This window comes from Miniopterus natalensis, chromosome 2 (assembly GCF_054644295.1).
Source record: "Miniopterus natalensis isolate mMinNat1 chromosome 2, mMinNat1.hap1, whole genome shotgun sequence".
Lineage (NCBI taxonomy): Eukaryota > Metazoa > Chordata > Mammalia > Chiroptera > Miniopteridae > Miniopterus > Miniopterus natalensis.
In genome coordinates, this window is record NC_142082.1 from 15,296,337 (window position 1) to 15,317,902 (window position 21,566).

Below are 21,566 nucleotides of genomic sequence, written 5' to 3' on the forward strand. Positions count from 1 at the left end.
CAGGGTATCAGTAGCTGTGTTTTTGAGGAGTCGAAAGTTACACACTAAGGGAGGAGATGGGAGGTTGGCCTGGGGAAATTAACCTAATTTATATGCATAACCCATGGACACAGACAACAGTGAGAAGTGTGGTGAAGGCCAGCAGCAGGGTGGAGGGGGCCAATGGGAGAAAAAAAGGGGACATCTATAATACTTTTAACAATAAAGATAACTTCTTTAAAAAATAAAAAAGGGGGGGGGAGTTACACTTGGCTCTTCGACTGCAGGTGGGAGGGGGTGTTAGAGCTCCTAGTTCCCATGTTGTTTCAGCTTCAAGTAAATTATACCAGCTCACATGTAAAGATGTTGTAATAGTATACTCTGTCGTGACCTTTGAGCTATTGTCATAAATTTTACTATTACATATGCTTTAAACACAAAATACATTTCTAATGTTTTTGTTTTAATCATCTTTCAGAGCAATTAAAAACAAAGTTTTAAATTGATTTAACATTTTTAAATTAGAAAAACATGAATTTTATATTTACCTTCATTTATTCCATTTAGAGCACTCTCACTTATTTGTATAGATCCAAGTTACTGTCTAGTATCACATCCCTTCTGCCTGAAGAACATCCTCAGTACTTCTAATAATGCAGGTCTGATGACAATGAATTCTCTGTTTCTGTGATGTCGAGAGAGTATTACTTTGAAAGTAGTTCTCCATTTTGAAAGACTATTTTTGCTGGCTACAGAATTCTGAGTTGAAAAGTTTTTCCCTTTTGGCCCTTAAAAGGTACCACTGCACTTTCTTTTGGTTTGCATAGATTCAAATGAGAAGTCTGCTATACTCCTTTTTCCTCTATAATAAGCATTTTCCTCTGACTACCTTCAATATTTTCTCTTCTTCAATTTTCAGCAGTATGAATATGGTATGCCTAGACGCTTTTGTCATTTGTTTTGGGGGGAGGGTGGATTATCTTGCGTATTCTCAGAGCTTCTTGCATCTTTGTTTTGTCGTCTATCATTAATTTTGGAAAATTCTTGGCCATTATTTCTTCTGTCCCATTCCCTTTCTCTTCTTCTGAGATCTTAATTACACACTCAGACCACTTTAAATTATCTCAAAGCTAATGGATGCTCTGTTGTATTTTTTTCATGTTTTTCTCTTTGCATTTCAGTTTAGATCATTTGTATTGGCCTATCCTCAAGTTTAAAGATTCTTTCCTTGGCCATGCCAAGTTTACTGATAAGCTTAATGAAGCCAGTCTTTGTCTCTGTTAATGTGCTTTTCAGTTATAGAATTTTCATTTGATTTTGTTATGTGTATCTGTCTGCTAAAATATCATACCTGATCATGTAAGTTTGCCTCTTCTACTAGAGGGCTTAACATATTAATCAGAGTTATTTTAAATTCCACGTCTGATAGTTCCAGTATCTGTGTCCTGAGAATATGATTCTGTTCATCCCCTTGCCTCAAAAGTGCACTGCTTGTCCTTGATTCTTTTTATGCCTTCGTGTGTTCTTTTTTGAAAGCAGGATATCCTCAGTAGAACAGCTGAGACTGAGGTAAATAGTGCCTGGAAAGGGGTACGCCTTTCCTTCTGCTAGGCCTTTCGTGTGTGGAGGTGGAGTCATTCTATTGACAGGATATGAGCTTGGTTGGGAATTTGTTGCTGCCATTGTTACCCATGATGCACCACAGGCTTCAAATTCCTCTAGCCAGACATGTGTTTAGGGTAGAGGCTTGTTTGCCAGAGGGTTTTTCTCAACCTGTGGTTTTAGGTCTTCCCTTTACGCTGCACCTAAGATGATCTGTCAGCCTCCATACTCTTGCACCTCCTGCATTCCACTGTTAACTGCTAAGCCATTTCTGTTAGCCTGGTATGGGGGTGGGAGTTCTCTGATATTCTCATTAAGTCTGGTCTTAGGCAAGCACTGTGTTCCTTGGTGACTGGGGAGTGGCCTCCTCAGTGTTCCTGCCCTGCCCCCTCTGCTGAAGTTCTGGACCCAGCACATAGTCCCGCCCCTTTCCTGGAGGTAGAGGGTTTCCTTTCTGTTCCCTCTGAAAGCAGTTTAAGGCTTTGGTCTCATAGGAGAGAGGTAGGGAGGATTCAGACAGAACTTCGTTATCTTTCCTAAAACATCTACTTACTGTTCCCCTCCTCTGAGGCCTGCTCAATGAGGGCAGTATCCCAACCCTAGCCCCTATCATTCTGTAAGCATCAGATAAAGTCTGTGGAGATGGGTGCAAAGTCCCACGTGTCTGCAGACCCCAGGGGTTCCATATTCTTTTGCTAGTCCACACTAAGCCTTTGCAGTTCATTAAAAAACTCAACTGAATTCTTCTGAGCGGTGTTCATTCTGTCTGTCCCAGGCAAACAAGACCTTCCATTCCATGTTTCCTTAGTGCTTGCCTTTGCTTACTTAGATCTTGGGTCAGATGGTGGCCCTGCTACCTCAGCTCTCTGCTAGATTCAAGAAAACTTTACATTTGCAGCTGTAGAGGGTTTGTTGTTGTTGTGAAGGTGGGAACAATGCTTTCTCTATACTAAGTGAAAGCTTGAAGTCACACCCACCGACCTTTTAGCCACACTTTAAAAACAATGTGACTAGCTCTGCTTGCAGTGGGTACATATGAGAGAAAATAGCTTCAGGCTGAACTTCTAAGTCAGTAATAAAAACATTTTTCTAATTCCAAGAAAGCACACAAAATTGTTTTAAAATGTATACCATAACCAGAGTTTTATATGTCAAATTTACCATAGCTATTGAAGGAAATATGTCACATACAAAAGAATAGTTCTGGAATTTTAACCATGACTTGTTAACTTCTATCAACATGTAAAAATTGTATTCATTAATTTATAAGAAGTGTTACAAGATGTAATTGTATACCAATTATACTGTATGCTTCTCTCTGTATATCAAAAAAGGTAAAGAGAATAAAAATGCATATGATAAAAACACCTTTTACTCATTGGTAAAATTTATTCAATACAATTTTTACCAAGCCTCTATGTTACCAGCATTGCAAAATTTCAGTTCCTTGAAAATGTAAACTACTTTGACTTTTCTACTTGATAGGTACAGAGCTTCAGGCCCCTTATGACACCATCACCAAGGTAATAATATCCACTAGAACAGCGACAGCAATGGTCTGGAAAGCTAATCTGTATAATAATATACCACCAAAAATATACACACAACACTCTAAGTTCTCATGACAAAATAGACTTGCAAGTACATTAAAACAAAATTTACATTCTTTGCTAAAAGAAATGTCACTGGCACTACTTTCAGAGCAAAATCCCTGATAAGAACCCTTCAATGTCTCTGTGTTTTCTTCAATAAAACATTTCTACTTTAATCCCTGCCTTTCCTTAGCTCAATGCTGTTGCAGTGTTTAAATATTATATCCACTCTGTAAATGTATTACAGCTGCATAAATACCTAAGATGAACACTGGAAGGCAGGCCTGATATTAGAGGTAGGATTTCCCAGGATCCCAAGTCTAATTACTTTTTAATGTATATGGGGAAAGAAAATACTCAGCTGACAGAGGTACTAAGAGAAATAAGTAGTTTTTCTTTAATTTTATGAAATCACTGCAAGAAAATACAAATTAAAATCAGGACAATCTTTATTTTCTACAAAGCAGGCAAAGTCAACTAAAAACATCCAGTGCTGGTGAGGGTAAAGAAGTGAATACCTTCTCATACACTGCAGTGATGAAGTAAACTGGTCCAAAGAATTGGTTCAAACTTTATGGTATCATGCAAGCTGCTGAAAATTTTTTAAATGTGCCTTATGTTTTGACACGGCAATTCTACTTAAAAAAAAACACAAACAAAAAACTACAATAAATTAGGTAAGTGCACATATATTTATGTGCAAGTATTGAGCATTATTTGTAATAGGATATAGAAAAAATACAACAAAAAACAAAGCCAAATTTCTATCTGTGGAACATCAGAGAAATGCTTTAAAGTACAACCATAAAAATGGAATGGCATATAGATAGCCATTAAAAAATAATGACAGCACAATCGGCATGGCTCAGCAGCTGAGCATCGACCTAGGATCCAGGAGATGGAGGTTCCACTCCTGGTCAGGGCACGTGCCCGGATTGCGGGCTCGATCCCCAGCAGGGGGTGTGCAGGAGGCAGCTGATCAATGACTCTCTAATCATTGATGTTTCTATCTTACTCTCCTTCTCCCTTCCTCTCTCTGAAAATAAAGATATATTTAAAAAAATAACAATAATAATGACCTAGCCCGGGCTGGTGTGGCTCAGTGGTTAGAGTGTTGGACCGAGTACCGAAGGGTCCCAAGTTTGACTTCCAGTCAAGGGCATGTACCTGGGTTGCAGATCCCTGGCCCGGTTGGGAGTGAATGTAGGAGGCAACCAATCGATGTGTCTCTCTCACATTAATGTCCCCTTCTCTCCCACTCTCTCAAAAAATATCCTCATATGAGGATTAATAAAAAAAAGATCAGTGCAAATGTGGCCTCAGACTAATCAAACGCAAAACTATAGATCCACTGAATCAATAACCAGATAGTTAAGTAAAGGTAAATAAGTAACCAGATAAAATTAAAACACCTAGTATTTTGGTGCTATTTTATATTTTCAGTGCTACTAACAAAAGCTGACATTACTGTTACTATTATTTACTATGTGCCAGGTTCCATTCCAAGCTCTAAGCACTTTTATTTATATTAACTCATGTAATCTTCTTAAGGACCTTGGGGGGGGGGGGGGGTTACAAGATACCATTATTCTATTTTATAGATAAGGAATCTTAGACTGACAGGGGTTAAGTATCTTGCCTAAGCCAGTCGGTAGCTCAGACCATCCTCTTGACCACTGCATTCACACTGCCCCTAAAGGAGTAAGATCCTGACTTAGGGAAATGCTAAGTACCTTGGTGAAGTAAGACACACACTCAGGTCCAACTATTCTGTGTTCACTCATCTATTTGATTTTTTAAATTTCTATGCAACACACTCTCTCCTTACTCACGCTATATCTCATTTTAGGACATTTGCTTCTATTACAGATAGGATAAAGGATTAATCTTAAGAGACTGAAAGCTTGCTCACATAAGATTTCTTCTTCATAGCTAAGACTGCCACCTTGTGGGCTAGAGCAAAGATCTTTATTAATAAAATCGAGAAAGCATTCTGAGGAGTAAAATACAAAAAAAGACAAAGAAAAGAAAAACAGGAAGACAAATGTTAAGAGGACTTTTAATGGGACTTTTCTGGAAACACATACTTTACATAATTAACAAAAAACTCAGTTTTTAAAATTAGTGATTTATGCAATACTGATGCTTTCAACTAAAAAAAGAGTGCCTTTACCTTTACCTCTGAGGCTCCTGTGGGTGACTGCTCCCCAGGGCCTTACAGCGCGGTATGAACACCACAATGACAATATGCAGCATGTCATTGCTGTATGTGTCCTCATGTCATTCCCTATTCACTTTAATATCCCTTGTTCAATCAATGTGCTGAATGCATGAAAAGGAGTTTGAAGACAAAGTATCTTAATCTTTCTCTATTTTATAAACATAAGCTGTTCCTTTTCTTTCAATCCTCACCGGAGGATATGGTTTCTTTAAAATTGATTTTGAGAGACAGTGTGAGGGGGGGAGGACATAGAGGAGAGAAAAACATCAATCAGTTGCCTCCCACATGCACCCTGATCCTGGAGATCAAACCCACCACCTAGGTGTATGCCCTCACCAGGAATCGAACCCACAACCTTTTGGTGTACAAGACAACACTCCAACCAACTGAACCACCCAGTCAGGGCCATAAGCTACACCTTTAATAGAATTCTCAACCCTGGCGATTTGCTTCCCAGGGAACATTTGGTAATGTCCGGAGACATTTTTGATCGTTATAATTTGAGAAAAAGTATACTACTGGCATCTAAAGAAGCCAGGGACGCTGCTAAATGTTCTATAGTATACAGTGACAGCCCCGATACCAAATAAACCTATTTACCTCTAAATATCAATACCATCAAGGTTGAAAAACCCTGCTTCCTCCCAACCATCACTCCTAGAAAGTATACAGATTAATGAAAAATACCAATTTACAATGATAAACTGAGCCTAGAACCCAATTCTGTTTTATGTTAAAAAATTACTTTTGTATTGGTTTAATACACACTAGATTTTCTAGAAACATACAATGTTTAATGTACATAGAATATAGTATGATTAACCTTTGTAAATCACAGAAAAGCTGCACTTCGCATTTTTCAGATCTTTAAGGAGAATTCTTTATCACTTAAGGAAAATACCAATTTTGGTATACAAGTTGCCAATGCATCATACCTGTATTAGTCCATTTGTAGTCACCACGTTTATGGACCCCCGCCCCGCCAAAAAAAAAAAAAAGTTTTATGGAAAGTAATCTCACAATGGTGATCTGATCATAAATTCCTAACTGGGCGGGTCATGGGGGGTAGTCATATAACTTCTTCAGTAAAAGTTTTGTCTCTGTCTTAAGCAAGCCCCGTCCATTGTTTCTGTGCATCCAGATTAATACCTTTGAAAGGTTTCTTTTCAGACCCTTCCTTCAAAAGCGTGACCACCCTCAAGAGAACACACAATCTTAACTATCCTGCAATCCAATCCTTGCCCTGCTTTCTCCCACCTTCATGTAATATTCCATAGTTCCAAATGCATAAAAGCAGGTGCAAACTGTTATTTCTTGGAAGCATTTTATCTCAGTCTATTGCGATTTCGCTTCCAGGTGTATCCTGTTTGGCTCAAATAAGTTCTTATAAAAATTCTCCACAGGTTTCGATGTTTCTTATGTCCACAATCGCCTGCATTTAGCAAAATAAGTGAGGCATGTAACAGGAGATCAGTAACAATTTGTTGGAGCTGCCGGGCTGGCAAACACATGAAGATGAGGGGGAACTGGCGTGCTCCAAGAGACCATGGAAGGTCCTTGGCCCTTCCCACATACTTTGCCCAGTGCATCCCTTCCACCTGGCTGGTCCTGAGTTATATCCTTTTACAATAAACACTAATCTAGTCTCTAAGAATGGTCACTCTTGGGACACTCCCTCTCAGAAACAGCTGCCCTTCTGTGAGAAGCCAGAGTCACATAAGGAAGCCCAACCAAGTTCTCAGCCAGCAGTCAACTGCCAGCCACGCGGACATCAAGTCCAGCTGAGCCTTCAGCACCAGCTGCCATTTGACTGCAAACACAAATATTTAGAGATACCAAATAAAAATTGCTCTCAGTTGAACCCAAACATGGAATGAAAACAGATATTAAGTTCTTGTTATTTAAGCCACTAAATTGGGGGTGAACTGTTGCACAGCAATGGAAAACTAGAATACCTTCTCATTCAATCACTTGCTCTTTTTGTTTAATATCTTTATCACATATATATATATCATTTAGAATAAATTAATTTTGTAAACAAATATTTGCTGAATAAATGGATTCATGAATAAACAATAATAGATTGTAACAAAAATCCCAGAAAGTATCAACTATGAAATAAAAAGAGAATAAAGTTGATAAACTGATACCTATAAGTTTAAGCAAATTTTTTAAAGACAAAAAGAGAACCACTTTTTAAACACACACACACACACACACACACACACACACACACACACAGAACCCCCCCCAACTCATACAATTTCCAAGTAATGGGGAGAATAAATACATCCTACAATAAAAAATAGTATATAAAAATGACAGAACTGATTCAAAAAGTTGAAACCAACCATATACCATCTACAAGGGAAATGTCTAAAACAAATGAAGACAGGTATAAAGTAAGAATGGGCAAAAATATATCACATTTTTAAAAAGGTATAGCGGTTAAGATAGTACTATGAGATAAAGCTGGACTTCAAGTAAATTAATATGACCAGGAGGGATATAATAATGATCATAGATGCAACCCTTAAACTATGACTGTCAAGACCGTTTATAAAAGAACAAAATACACTGATGAACAAAATAGATCCAGAGACATGGAAGCATGGAACAGACTGAGGAATCTCAGAGGGAAGGTGGGGGTGGGGGTGGGGGTGGGGGTGGGGGTGGGGGTGGGGGTGGGGGTGGGGGTGGGGGTGGGGGTGGGAGGAAAGAGATTAACCAAAGAATTTATGTGCATATATGCATGACCCACGGACACAGACAATAGTGTGGTGAAGGCCTGGGGCGGGGAGTGGGTGCAGGGTGGAAAGAGTCAGTGTGGGGAAAAAGGGGACATCTGTAATTCTTTCAACAATAAAGATAAAAAAATTTTTAAAAAACAGTATTATAAAATTTAGGTTATAACTGTATTATATTATAAATTGTTATCCTAAATTTATAACAGACTTGCAACCTAAAGAAAGTATTTATACAGAAAGGCTTACCTTCATCCACAGAAAACTGACAGCTCTTATCATTGAAGAAGAGGATTTTCTTCTTATCAGGACGATTTACAAATAATATCTGGTCCCCTAAAGCCTTAAAGATACAGAAAATTTTTTCCGTTAACTCCAAGTTACTTCACTATCACCACCACCAATTTTTTTTTTTTTACACAGCAAAGGATTCCCATTTCTTTTAACCCTCAGTATACCATTAGGGTTCACTAGTCCCAATTTTAGTTCTTGAGTTTCCTTCTTGAGCAGTTCTGACTATTATTAAGGACCGATATTTCAAGACTTTTAGCCTTAGATGTCTTCCAAAGTACAAAAAAAAAACTTATGTTTTAAAAACAGAATAAATTCAATGTGTGGCAATTATGATTTGAGTCAGAAAAATGGTAGGGTCTTAGTGTTTTTACTTTACCTTGAAATATTTTGCTACTAGCTCATCATTACACCTCAATTATTTCCAGTTGTGCTTTAAAAAGCTAAAATAAGAGAATGGGAGAATAATCGAATCACCTAGGACTGTGATGCTATAATGAAACAGCCATATTTCAGTTTTCTTATTCCACTGTCCAAAGTATTACATCATCTTTCAAGGAAATATAAAAGAATAAAGAGTCTTTGTTGCCTTTAACCTTCTTGAGCGTAGTGACAATTCAGAATTTTTTATTTTCTACTACTTAGAGCAATGACAAGAAAAAACCTGAGATGTTTCACTATTATTAATGAATGAGAACAAGAATGCAAAGAGTCTGAGAGCAGCACTCCCAGTAACAATGACAACAGTAAAGTCATCACAGAAGCAGCCTCAAACTCTAAGTGTTTAGATGACACCACCACAGATGAATAATCTCAATCTTCAGGATCAGTAAGTGAACAATATATTTCCAAAGACATAGAAATAAAGTATTTTTATCCAGTTAGTTATTCAACAAGAAGGACTTCATCATACAATATTATGTGATAAGAACCTTTGCCATCTCACTTTGCTAAAAGGACATGTAATAGTCTTCTTTCATCTTTCTGATGTACATTTGTCAAAATGTACTTGTTACACAGGTTTGCTATGCTTATTAAGATGTCTAATAAAGAAAGCTGTTATTCACCATTCCTTTATTTTTATGTAAATTATTCAGAACATGACTTAAAATATTTTTTAAAATAATAAAATAGGCTCCACTGGACCCAGGTGGTAAGAACAAAATAAAAATTCTGGGATTCAAACAATTTAGAAATAATCCCGCCTGAAAATGAAATAAGACTGTGTGGCTGGGCCGGCATGGCTCAGTGGTTGAGCATGACCTATGATCCAGGAGACTGTGGCTCAATTCCCAGTCAGGGCACATGCCCGGGTTGCGGGCTCAATCTCTGATGGGGGACATGAAGGAGGCAGCTGATCAGTGACTCTCTCATCATTGATGTTTCTCTCTCTCTCCCCCCCCCCCTTCCTCTCTCTGAAATCAATAAAGACATTAAAAAAAAAAAAGAAATAAACTGTGTGCTTTCCAAGACCCCTTCAGCTCCAATCCTTAGGGAATAGAGCCACTAAAGATAAGGTGTCAAAGTAACTACATCACAAAATTGTTCAAAACAGAATTAGCAATTATCAGTTTACTCCATTGTTCTACTTTAGAATGTAATGAAAAGCCTACTGTATAGTAATAATACTGGTCTCTATGAAAATGGGGGGGGGAAGGAGACACACCTAGCACTGTCAACTGTTAAGCTAGGATTCAGCAGTTCTACGTTTTAACATCTGTAAAGTACACAATTTATAAACTTTGGTCACATTTTATTTGAAACATTTGTGCAGGTTAAGTTTAGACAATTTTAAGTAAAAAAATCTTAAAAGGGTCCTGCTTCTAGTAATGGGCAAGTAGCTCCTAAGGGATCAACCCTCCCACAGGAAACTACTATTAACTCTGGACATTTTTTTAAAAGTAAAAGAGCGAAAAGAACAAAATAGATCATATGCTACCCACTGCAAAGAAGAAAGAGTTTAGAGTGGAGTTTAGCCAAGATAACTGCCCACTTAACAAAACAGACAAGCAAAAACATTCTTTGGAGGAACAAAACAGAATCCTGAGTCTTTATACATACAGTTCACAATGTTCAATAAGCAAAAGAAATTTATTAGATATAGGAAGAAACAGGAAAACATGATCCATACTCAAGAGATAAAGAATCAGTGCAGACCAGCCCACGATGAAATTAGAAGAAGAGGATTTTAAAGCAGCCATAAGAAATTATACTCAAGGGAATAAAGGAAAATTTGCCTGTAATGAATGAAACAGAATTTCAACAGAGAAATGGAAACCATAAAGAATGGGAAGTCTGGAAATGAAAAATACAATCTCTAAAATAAAAAATTCACCAACAGGGCTTAACAAACTGGAGGTAAAGATACCTCAGTGGACTTAACAATAGATCAATAGAACAAACAAACAAACAGGTTAGAAAAAAATATCTAAACAGAGCCTCAGGAACTTGTGGGACAATACCAAAAGGTCTAATATATGTAACTGAATTACCAAGAGGTAGAGGAGAGAAAGGAGCAAGTTTTACAAATAAAAAGAAAAAAACCTGCTTACAGATTAGCATCAATCATCAACTGTCAAGAATAGAGACTAGCAGCCTTTCCATGTATGAGTTCCAAATTTAAACTGGAAATGTAATCTGTATGGCTTTTTTTTTAAATCTTCACCCAAGGATATGCTTTTATTAATTTTGAGAGAGAGAGAGGAAGGGGGGGAGAGAGGGAGAGAGAAACACAGATCAGTTGCCACCTATATGTGCCCCGAACAGGGACTGTTCCCACAACCTAGGTATGTGCCCTGACCAGAAATCAAACCCACAACCTTTTGGTGTAGAGGATGATGCTCCAAGCAACCGAGCCTCCCAGCCAGGGCTCTATGACTTTTACTGATAGACCCTTTAGGAATTCAAAACACCCAGATTCTTAGACAATGCTTTTGTGTTTTAATGCCTCTGGTTCCTCAGGTTAGCATTGTTTACTAGCACTGTTGAAGCAGTTCTTGCATACAAACATAAAAACACTAATGCCTTTGAGGAAAACTTTCCAGAAATATTCTGAAGAGTCAATCACAGGCAACACTACCACAAAAGGGAGCTCTCCCGGATACACAAAAAATGGCTGCACTCTGTCCTGGTCTGCAGCACAAATACAAATTTTAAATTTTCAACTGTCTCACCATAACTCAAGTATACATGATGGAGGCTTTAAAAATAAAAATTTAGCCCTGGCCGGTGTGACTCAGTTGGTTGGAGCATCATCCCATACACCAAAACGTTGTGCGTTTGATCCCCAGTTGGGGCTCGTATGGGAGGTGGCCAATCAATGTTTCTATCTTATGTTGATGTTTCTTTCTCTTTCTTTCTCTTTCTCCCTCTCTCTCTAAAATCAACAAACATATCCTCAGGTGAGGATAAAAAAATAAAATAAAAATTTAAAAATTCTTGCTGTTTTTTAAAACCAAGATGACATTATTAATTCACATTATATTAAAGCATAGAAAGAACAACAGTTACCTTGACAGCTTTCTGGGAATTGGGCAGTCCTTCCTCTATGTCTTCTAAAAGAATTCCTCCCAAGCCTCGCTGGTCATGCTTATCTAAGAGCCTAAGCAGGGCCTTCTTATCTTTTAAGTTGTACTTGGGCTTGAACGCATACTTCCCATCTATTACTTCAATTTTGGGATTATTGACTAATGCCTGTAACAGTGACACAATTTGGATATATTAACAAAAGGAAACCTCCTATATATATTCTTAAATCCTACTAATTATTTTTAAAATACAATACCCAATACAATGGCAAATTAAAAGTATCCTGGGAATAACAACTAGCAGATTTAAAATACTGGACATCCATGATCCAAAACAATAGACTATAGAGATCAGCACGGTGCTCACTTTTTGTAAAAAAACCTGTTTATTATTTACATAAATTCTTTAGATTAGAAAAAATCCATTTTATCACAACTGCTTTGAAGAAAGCTATACTCATATCCTTTTGGAAAACCAAACAAGTAAGAATCAACACAATAGCTATTAACATTAATAGACAAAGTGAACTAGTGGGTATCCCACCCTCAAAGTATAGTTTATTGCATATTGGCATTATGTGAGAAACACTACCCTGGGGTCAATATATCAACTCTCAGTCTGCCCCACTCGGTATCAAATGGCACTAGCAGCTGCGGAAGGAACTGAAAGGGACCAAACTAGTGCATTTAAGAAATTTACCTATAACATCAGCTCTAGAATGAAACTGAGTAGGAATACAGGAATTACTGATATACTTATGTTCCTAGTCAGTTCCGTTGTACAGCTAATATCAAAAGAAAAGCTCATTAAAAAAGAGCAACCCTATTTATTTTCTTTTGCAGCTGCCAGCCTGAAAGGAAAATGAAAAAAATAAACAAAGGAGGGAGACTAAAACAGTAATAAAAAATATATATATAGTAATAAATAGAACCCTTAACTAATGTCTATAGTCTGTGAAATTCCAAGATTAGGCATAGCAACAAAATTTGAAAGTGAATTACCATTATTTGTATATCACTAATATAATGAGCTACAATGATAGTGATTAACTGGTTCACTTATATTACGAAAATCAAGAACAATATTTTGCTTGGTAAAATAAACTAACTGAATTACATTTTAAGAATTTTACAGTTGGTCTTTAGAATATAGCACTAGTCCTAGAAAAGAGTCTTCTTAATTGTCATTTCATACTTAAACAGAAGAGAAGCAAATATCTGAATTTTTTTAATGCTGTTCGTTTCCAAATTAGCATGGTCACTGATTGGTTTGCGGTTCCTTTTCTTCCTATGTTGTGTGTACATACACAATGTTCATGATTATTCTTCCAAGTCACTGCTAGAGGCAGTAATATCACTATCAAGTCATAAGAGTAGTAATAATATAGCAAATATCTCACTTAACGAATATCTTGCTATACCTACAATACCTCATGCTTTCAATGTCCTAAAACATATATAAACAATACAATTTTCCAACAAATACATTATAAATTCAGCAATTCAAAATAAGCAACAATAATTCTCTAAAAACTTAAATGGAATTGATACAATGCCTGACTTTTTTAAAACTTTTATGTTAAAGTCTTTGACATTTCTAAATAGATATATAAGGTTATATGAATACCAAATTAAATAATCTTAAAATATATCTGTTTACAAAACAAAAACAATGACCCTATACCAATTCTTTTATAAAAAAGTAAAAACAATGATCAGTTTCAGTGTATTAAAAACCCTAGTTACAGCACGTATTTCATGGTAATCAACAAATTTTTTTTACAATATTTTAAGCCTAGTCTTACCTCAGTCATTAGCCATTGTTTCTGCTTGAGTCCAATATCTAAATGTTGAGTTTCATCCAAAATTTCTTCTAAAGTTAGAGGATGCGTATCTCCTCGCTGATGACGTGTCTATTGGGGGAAAATATTATCATAAGAAGACAGTTTTAAAATGCTACATGCATTAAATAATAGTTACAAGTAAATCATTTCAGGAACGTAGAACATGTATTATTTGAAGCAGAACAATTACAATGATGAAGAGGATGGACTATAAAATCAGAGAGAACCAGGTTCAAACTTGGAGTTCTATAAAATCAAATGTTAAATTGAGAGAAAATATTTGCAACAAACATCACAGGGAGCTAATGTTTCTAACATTTTAGGAGTTCTAAAAACCTAACAGGAAAATGACCCAAAGATAGGAACACATAAATCACAAAAAGAGAAATGCAAATGACCTTAAACATGAAAAGATACTCATCTTCCACCAAGATGTTTACCTATTACACTGACAAAAACCCATGTGACAGACGGTGAGGCTGTGAGAAAACAGGCCCTCACACACTACTGTTATGAATACTAATTGAAGAGCATTTGAGATCTTGCTCCCCAGTATACGTCCTTAGTTTGACTCAAATATGCTTGTATAAAAATTTTTTTAAATACTTTTTTTTTTTTAGAGAGAGAAACAATTTGTTGTTTCACTTATTTATGCATTCTTGTATAAATAAGATTCTTGTAAGTGCCCTGACCCCAGGGATCAAACCCGCAACCTAGGCATACCGGGAAAATGCTCTAACCAACTGAGCTACCCAGCCAGGGCAAAAAAAATACTAATTTATACAACTCAAGGGAGGGCAATTTTACAGTATAAATATATTTAAACCTTGTCACTCAGCAATCCCATTTCTAGGAATTTACCTTACAGGTATACAGGACAACATAGAAAAGTGACAAGGTAGCAGCAGTGTTTGTAAAAGGAAAATATTAGAAACAACCCATATGGTCAATTAAATACACTGAAGCACGACTGTGCTACTATACAGATGTTAAAAAAGAAAATGCAGATGTTCTCTATGTGCTAATTTCAAAAGATGTCCAGGACAAATTATTAAATTAAAAAACATATGTAGACACCAAATGATGGTGAGGAATGGGAGGAACAGAAACTTTCATTCACTGCTGGTGGAAATGCAAAATGGCACAGCTGCTCTGGAACACAGTTTGACAGTTTCTTTTAAAATTGAACATACTCTTATCATATGACCTAGCAATTATGCTCCTTAGTATTTACTCAAAGGAGCTGAAAACTTATTTTCAAAGACCTGTACACAGATGTTTGTAGCAGTTTTATTCATAATTGCTAAAACTTGGAAGCAACCAATATGTCCTTCAGTAGGTGAACTGATAAACTGTGGTACATCCAGTGAAATGTTATTCAGCACAAAACCAAATAAAATAACAAGTCATGAAAAGACATGGTGGAACCTTAAATGTCTATTACTCAGTGAAAGAAGCCAATCTGAGAAGGCTACATACCAACTATATGACATTCCAGAAAAGGCAAAACTATGGCGGCAGTAAACAGTTCAGTGGTTGCCAAGGGTTAGAGAGCAGGAGGGATGAAGAGGCAGAACAGAGGATTTTTAGGGCAGTGAAACGGTTCTGCATGATACTATGATGATGAACACATTCATTATATACTTGTCAAAACCCATACGATGTACACCACCAAGAGTGAATCCTAATGTAAACTAGGAACTTACAACGATAATGATGTATTAATGTAGACTCACAGATTTTAATAAATGTACAACTAAGGTGCAAGATGTCCATAGCACGGGAGGTTGGGGGTGGGGGCAGGGAATATATGAGAACTCTGCTTTCTGTTCCATTATTATAAACCTAAAACTGCTCTAAAAAAAATAAAATCAATTAAAAAACAACTTGTATACATACACAATAGAATATTATTTAGCTATTAAAAGCAGTAAATCTTGCCATCTGCAGCAACATTGTTGAACCTCGATGGCAATATGCTAAATAAAATGTCAGAGAAAAACAAATGCTGTATGATCCCACTCATATGTGGAATAAAAAAAACACTAAACTTACAAATACAGAAAACAGATTAGTGGTTGTCAGAGGAGGGGGTTGGAAGGGGTGAGGAAAATGGGTAAATGTGATCAAAAGGTACAAACTTCCAATTATAAGAGAAGCAAGTCCTAGAAATGTAATATACAACATGGTATATATTAACAATACTGTACTGTAGTAATATATATTCATAGAAGAGGAGTCTAAGCCTAGGCCTGTGAACAATTCCAATAAGGTTAGCAATAAAGAACTATAATCTCCTGAGCCACTTCACTGCACCATCACAATGAGATTTTTTTAAAAAGCCTACCACTACAACAATGCTACTAATCAATGGGTTTTACATGGATGGGTAGGGAATGCAAGGTGTCATCTTTCGTAGTACATCATCTGTGGCAAACAATGTGTAATAGCTCCAGCAAAATGGAGAAGACACTTAAATATAAATCAGAGGCATTGGACAAGTCAAGGTACTTACTATTTTAAACAGTTATTGGAATCTCAAATCAAAGAGTAAAGCTTGTGTATTTTTTTTTTAAGTCACATTCAGTGAAAGGCTCAGGAAGTAAATTATTAGCAGAACTCATTACCCAGAAAAGAAGGAGTGGGGCAGGGGGGAAACACAGCTGGTAGGAAACTAATCATGTCAACATGTCAAATGACAGTGAGTAAAATGCACAGTAAATGAGAAAGTGAAAAGTATCAAACAGTGTAAGCTGACAAATTGAAGACATGTCACATGATGGTGAAAAGGTCTATTTGAGAAACAACAGCCTGTCTATCCAAGTTTACAAATCAACAAATTTCACCAATAAATGCCATGCAGTAATGTCTGTAAAAATTTTAAATGCTGGTGAATTTCAAGAAAAACTTCTCTGCTGCAAAGCACTGCCACAAGCAAGCAAAGAGCAGGCCGTATTTAATGTGGTCTTCATATCTGGAAACAAAGGTCTGTCTTGGAGAACTGCCTTGCTGTCTTCACTGAGGAGTCCCACCAATGGCTGGCTCAGTACAAGGCTTATCCTCTTTTGTAAAAAAAGAAAAAAAAAAAAAAAAAGAATATTCTGTTGTTGTCACAAGACACTGCTTTCTTCAGAGAGGTACCAGTATCAAAACCCCTGGGAAGTAAAATGAAAAATGTCCTGAATGATGCTACAAAAGTGATTTGCTTTATTAAACAAAGACCAGGGTACATGAGCATGTAAATCTGCTACATAAAGAAATCTGGTGGTTTAGCAAAGTAGTTCTCAAAAAAATATTTAAGCTGAAAGGTGAATTACAGGTGTGCTTTCGAGAAAATAGCAGCCCATACATACTTTTACTGAGCACTTTGAAGATGAAGAATGGCTGCAAGGCTAGCTTGCTTAGTAGACATTATTTTTTAATCATGTAAACTGGTTGAACAAGTTTCTGCAAGGTTCTAGAAAAAATGCTTTGACTTTAAGTGACAAGACTTTAGGCCTTCAAAGGAAAACAGCATCTCTGGAAAAATCATGTGGCAAAAGGAAATCTTGTAATGCTGTTCAGGAAGGGCATCAGCAAGTCTCAAGCATTACTAAAAACCAGAAAGAACTAAAAATCAAAACTGAACAATATTTTCCCTCCCTTTCAACACAAATGTACGCCTGGGTAAAGGACCCTTTCTCTGACTCTTCTGCTCATTTAACAAGCTATCATTTAGCATCAAAGGACATATAAAGAAATGCCCAGACAAGAAAAAGCTAAAGGTGTCCATCACCACCAAACCAGTAACATGAAATGTTAAAGGGTCTTCTTTAAGAAGGACAAAAGGTCAAAAATATGAATAATAAAATGGCAATAAGTACATATCTATCATCAATTGAATCTAAAAAAAAAAAACAACAAGCAGAACAGAAACAGACCCATAGATACAGAGAATATTTTGATGGTTGCCACATGGAAGGGGGGTTAAGGGGATGGGTGAAAAAGATGAAGGGATTAAGAAGTATAAATTGGTTGTTACAAAATAGTCACAGGGATGTAAAGTACAGCACAGGGAATATAGTCAATAATAGTCTAATAACTATGTATACAGCTGTCAGATGGGTATGAGATTTATCAGGATGATCACCTAGTAAGTTATATAAGGTATAATCATTGGGGCATACACCTGAAATCTTTGGGGCATACAAATAATAATATTGTATGTCAACTACAATTGAAAAATAAAAAATGATTAATAAATTGTAAAAAGTAAAAGAAAAATGCACTACTTATTTGTCATCTAAGAACTAAAGTAGTGATTCATATGGATAAAGAGATGTCTTTCAATAAGGGAATTTTCAAGATAATTTGGAGTGGTTTTTTGGGGACTTACTTTTTATCGTTAATTTTTTTTACTCATTTTAGAGAGAGGAATAGACAGAAACATCGATTGCATGCCCTCTACTGGGGATCAGGCCCACAACCTGGGCATGTGCCCTGACTGGGAATCAAACCCGTGACCTCCTGGTGCATAGGACAACGCTCAACCAACTGAGCCACACTGACCAGGGCTGGACTTACTTTTAAGCAGTAAAATTGTTTTTCCATCAACTGTTTTGATTTTTTAAAAATCCTTCTAGCCCAGCCGGGTGTGGCTCAGCGGTTGAGCATCGACCTAGGACCCAGGCGATGGGTCAGGGTCGATTCCCAGTCAGGGCACATGCCCGGGCTGTGGGCCTGATCAATGACTCTCTCATCATTGAGGTTTCTATCTCTCTCTCCCTCTCCTTTCCTCTTTCTGAATCAATAAAGAGATATATTTTTTTTAAAAATCCTTCTAAAAATGGACCATGAAATTTTTCTACTTCTCAAACAAGTTCACTGAACATAATCTTTCTGATGTCTCCGTTGCTGCTATAATGTACACTACTGGGCTGTGGTACAACAATAACCACCTTGGGAACTAGTGAGATGTGTTGGGCAGTTTTTTTCCTGTGCCAAATGTTCTCAGTATTATGATTTTGAAGTTAATGAATCTGCTTTTAATTTTCTTTCCCATTTAGTCCCCTCCCCTTTTTTTAGCGCACCATTCCCGGAAGTACTGCAATACCAGATCCATGCACGGAGTGAAGGGAGCAAGCTACTATTCCACTCCCTGCTTCAAAAATACATTTAATATACTGTCCTTGGATAGAGGACATATCAAATATTAAACTGGTAAGAACAGATACTACACTTGATCTTAGCCAAAAGGCTAAGAAGCGATGTTTAATACTTCTTGCTGTAAATCTCACTGTGTGCACCTTACAGTTCCCTAATGGCACCCCTTGAACTTTCTCCATATAACTTCTAAGTAATTCTCATTGACAATTGAAGAGTTACTCTATAAGGAAATGAGTGAACTATGAGGAGCTTTTTTGTTGTTGCCTTTTTTGTTTTCTAAGTTCTTGGTTTTTATCAGATCTTCAAAAAGACTATACAAGGGACAGTTGAAAACTTTCCAAGAAAGTCTTTTACAGACCACTTCCTTTCTCTCAAAGCAGGCCCTCACCTCTTTAAAGAAAAAAGGTAAAACTCACCTCCACCCAGAATTTATAATGCATTGCCTGGAAGTGTAATAAACTCTAGGGACTCAAGAAAAGGACAAGTCAAAAAAATATTTGGGGGAAGTCTTTATAAATGATAACTGAGGTGTCACAGACTATCCACTATAGGGCTTCTTGTCTTTTTCAGTCTTACATAATTTTCCAAGAGTTCAAAATAAAATATTCTGGCCCCTACTAGGGCATTCTAAATTCTGATACATTATAGTTCAGGGGCAACTGAGAGTAGTTTCCTTTAAATAACTTTTCTCTCTTCCATCCCCACACACTCCACCTCCATGCTGTACTGTCCAATAATGCATCACTCTTTGGGGAGAGTCTAATAAGAGCAAAGTAAAGAAACATTGGTAAGAAATATCTAATGATAAAACTAGATTGTATCAAGTAATTAAATATAAGTAATTTTCCTCACCAATTCTCAAAATTCATTCCTTGAATATTTATTAGCTTGGGGGAAAAAGTGCATTTAAAGAACTGAAACAGTATCAATTAAGGAGGCTGATTCTTTTACATATAACAGAAATATTTTCCAGGACTACCAAATTGTTCAAATTACACTCCATAAAACTCACAGACAAAAACTGTGTAAGAACTATTTTAGAGTGTGTAAATTATTCACTGTGGTAGTTAAAACCTATTTTGTCAAAGCATATCATGAATTTTTTATTCTAATTAGTCAATTCTCATTACATCTTTTAAACACTTTAATATTCCTACCTCCTATTACAAAAGTCAGATAGCTCTAAGACCAATTCTTTATTTTTTTCCATCGATTTTTTTAGAGAGAAGCATTGATCGGCTGCCTCCTGTACACCCCCTACTGAGAATCAAGCCTGCAACCAGGGCATGTGCCCCGACTGAGAATCAAACCAGTCACCTACCAGTGCACGGGACGATGTTCAACCAACTGAGCCACACGGGTCAGGGACCAATTCTTTTTTTTTTTTTTTATTGCTCAAAATATTACAGATGTACCTTTTCCCCCCATTGACCCCTTCTACCCCACCCGCACCCCCTCCCCAGCCCAATTTTTAACAATAGACATCCTTCTCCATTAACTACCCCTAAATAGTTATTTATTAATGGAGTTATTCCTGAATCATTCCCTTTTATTTATACCTAACAACTGAGTGTCAGAGATCAAAAGATGCAGGCACACACATTTAGAAAAGAAGTAACACACCTTTTTTCATATCCTTAACTTCATAAGTATTCTATTGTGTAATTTATAATGATGCAATGTAACATAAGCAGCATATATATTTTTTAAATTATAAAAATGGGTAAATGAATTATATTTGATCCATATAACTTTCTCTTTTTTTTTTTGATCCATATAATTTTCATCTCACCTTAGTAGTATCTTTTAGTATGCATTGTATAGTTTATTTCTCAGTGGTTTTTATATTATTTAAAATGTGTATTAACCTATTTATTTGAACTTAAAAGTAGAAGATATTTTTATGATAAAAAACAAGTTTGATATAGCTGGTTGGTTTGACAATGGAGACTAACTTGGTTAACAGAGAGATACTTTTCTAACCCTTCAACCTAAGGGTTTCGACAAAAATGTATTTATACACATAATGAGAGAAAAGCATTCTATGAAAAATTACATTGGCAAAGGTATGTTGAAATTAATATTTTTATTTTCAACTACTTCTGAGTATCAGATTAAAGAAAGTGCCTACAAGGAAAGAGGGAGAAATGATGTAATTAGATACTTGCTAAGTCTTAGTAAAGCCTTTTAGATATACTTTCTAGAAATTAAAAAAAGTCAACGGTTAAGAACCAGGTAACAAATCCTTTGGCAAGTTAAGCAGTTCACATTATTTTGCTTTCAACAAAACTGAGGAAGGGTCTAATAGAACTGTCGACTGACGGATACTTGATGATAAATCGCTAAGTGATATTTGGCATATAACTTGGAGGATTTTGCTATCACAAAACTTCCACTAGAATAAACTTGTTTATATGACCATTTATTTCTCAGCACTTAAACCTACAAAATCTAAAAATAAAAGCAGACATTGATGCCAAATCCTGTTTCATTTTATCAATAATTAATATATATCTCCAGATACAAGAACCACTGGAGGAAGAAAAAAGACTGACTGTACCATTCATTTAAAAAATAAATTTCTATTGAATAATTATTACAAAGTAAATTTTAATCAAAAT

General features: G+C 36.3%; 1 protein-coding gene and 1 non-coding gene across 3 annotated transcripts in view; both read right to left on the reverse strand.

Annotated features, from left to right (window-relative positions):
- Positions 1–21,566, reverse strand: part of GTF2E2 (general transcription factor IIE subunit 2) — an 81,724-nt gene that overhangs the window by 38,989 nt on the left and 21,169 nt on the right. For both annotated transcript variants that reach the window (XM_016209072.2, XM_016209073.2), the window contains 3 exons: positions 13,762–13,869; positions 11,940–12,122; positions 8,388–8,481 (listed from right to left, as the gene is read on the reverse strand). In XM_016209072.2, coding sequence (XP_016064558.1) covers positions 8,388–8,481; positions 11,940–12,122; positions 13,762–13,869 — 385 coding nt within the window. The remainder of the gene's footprint in view (positions 1–8,387; positions 8,482–11,939; positions 12,123–13,761; positions 13,870–21,566) is intronic.
- LOC148093636 (U2 spliceosomal RNA) lies at positions 18,859–19,048 on the reverse strand. The gene has a single exon (XR_015714115.1). It is a non-coding gene; the product is annotated as a U2 spliceosomal RNA (small nuclear RNA).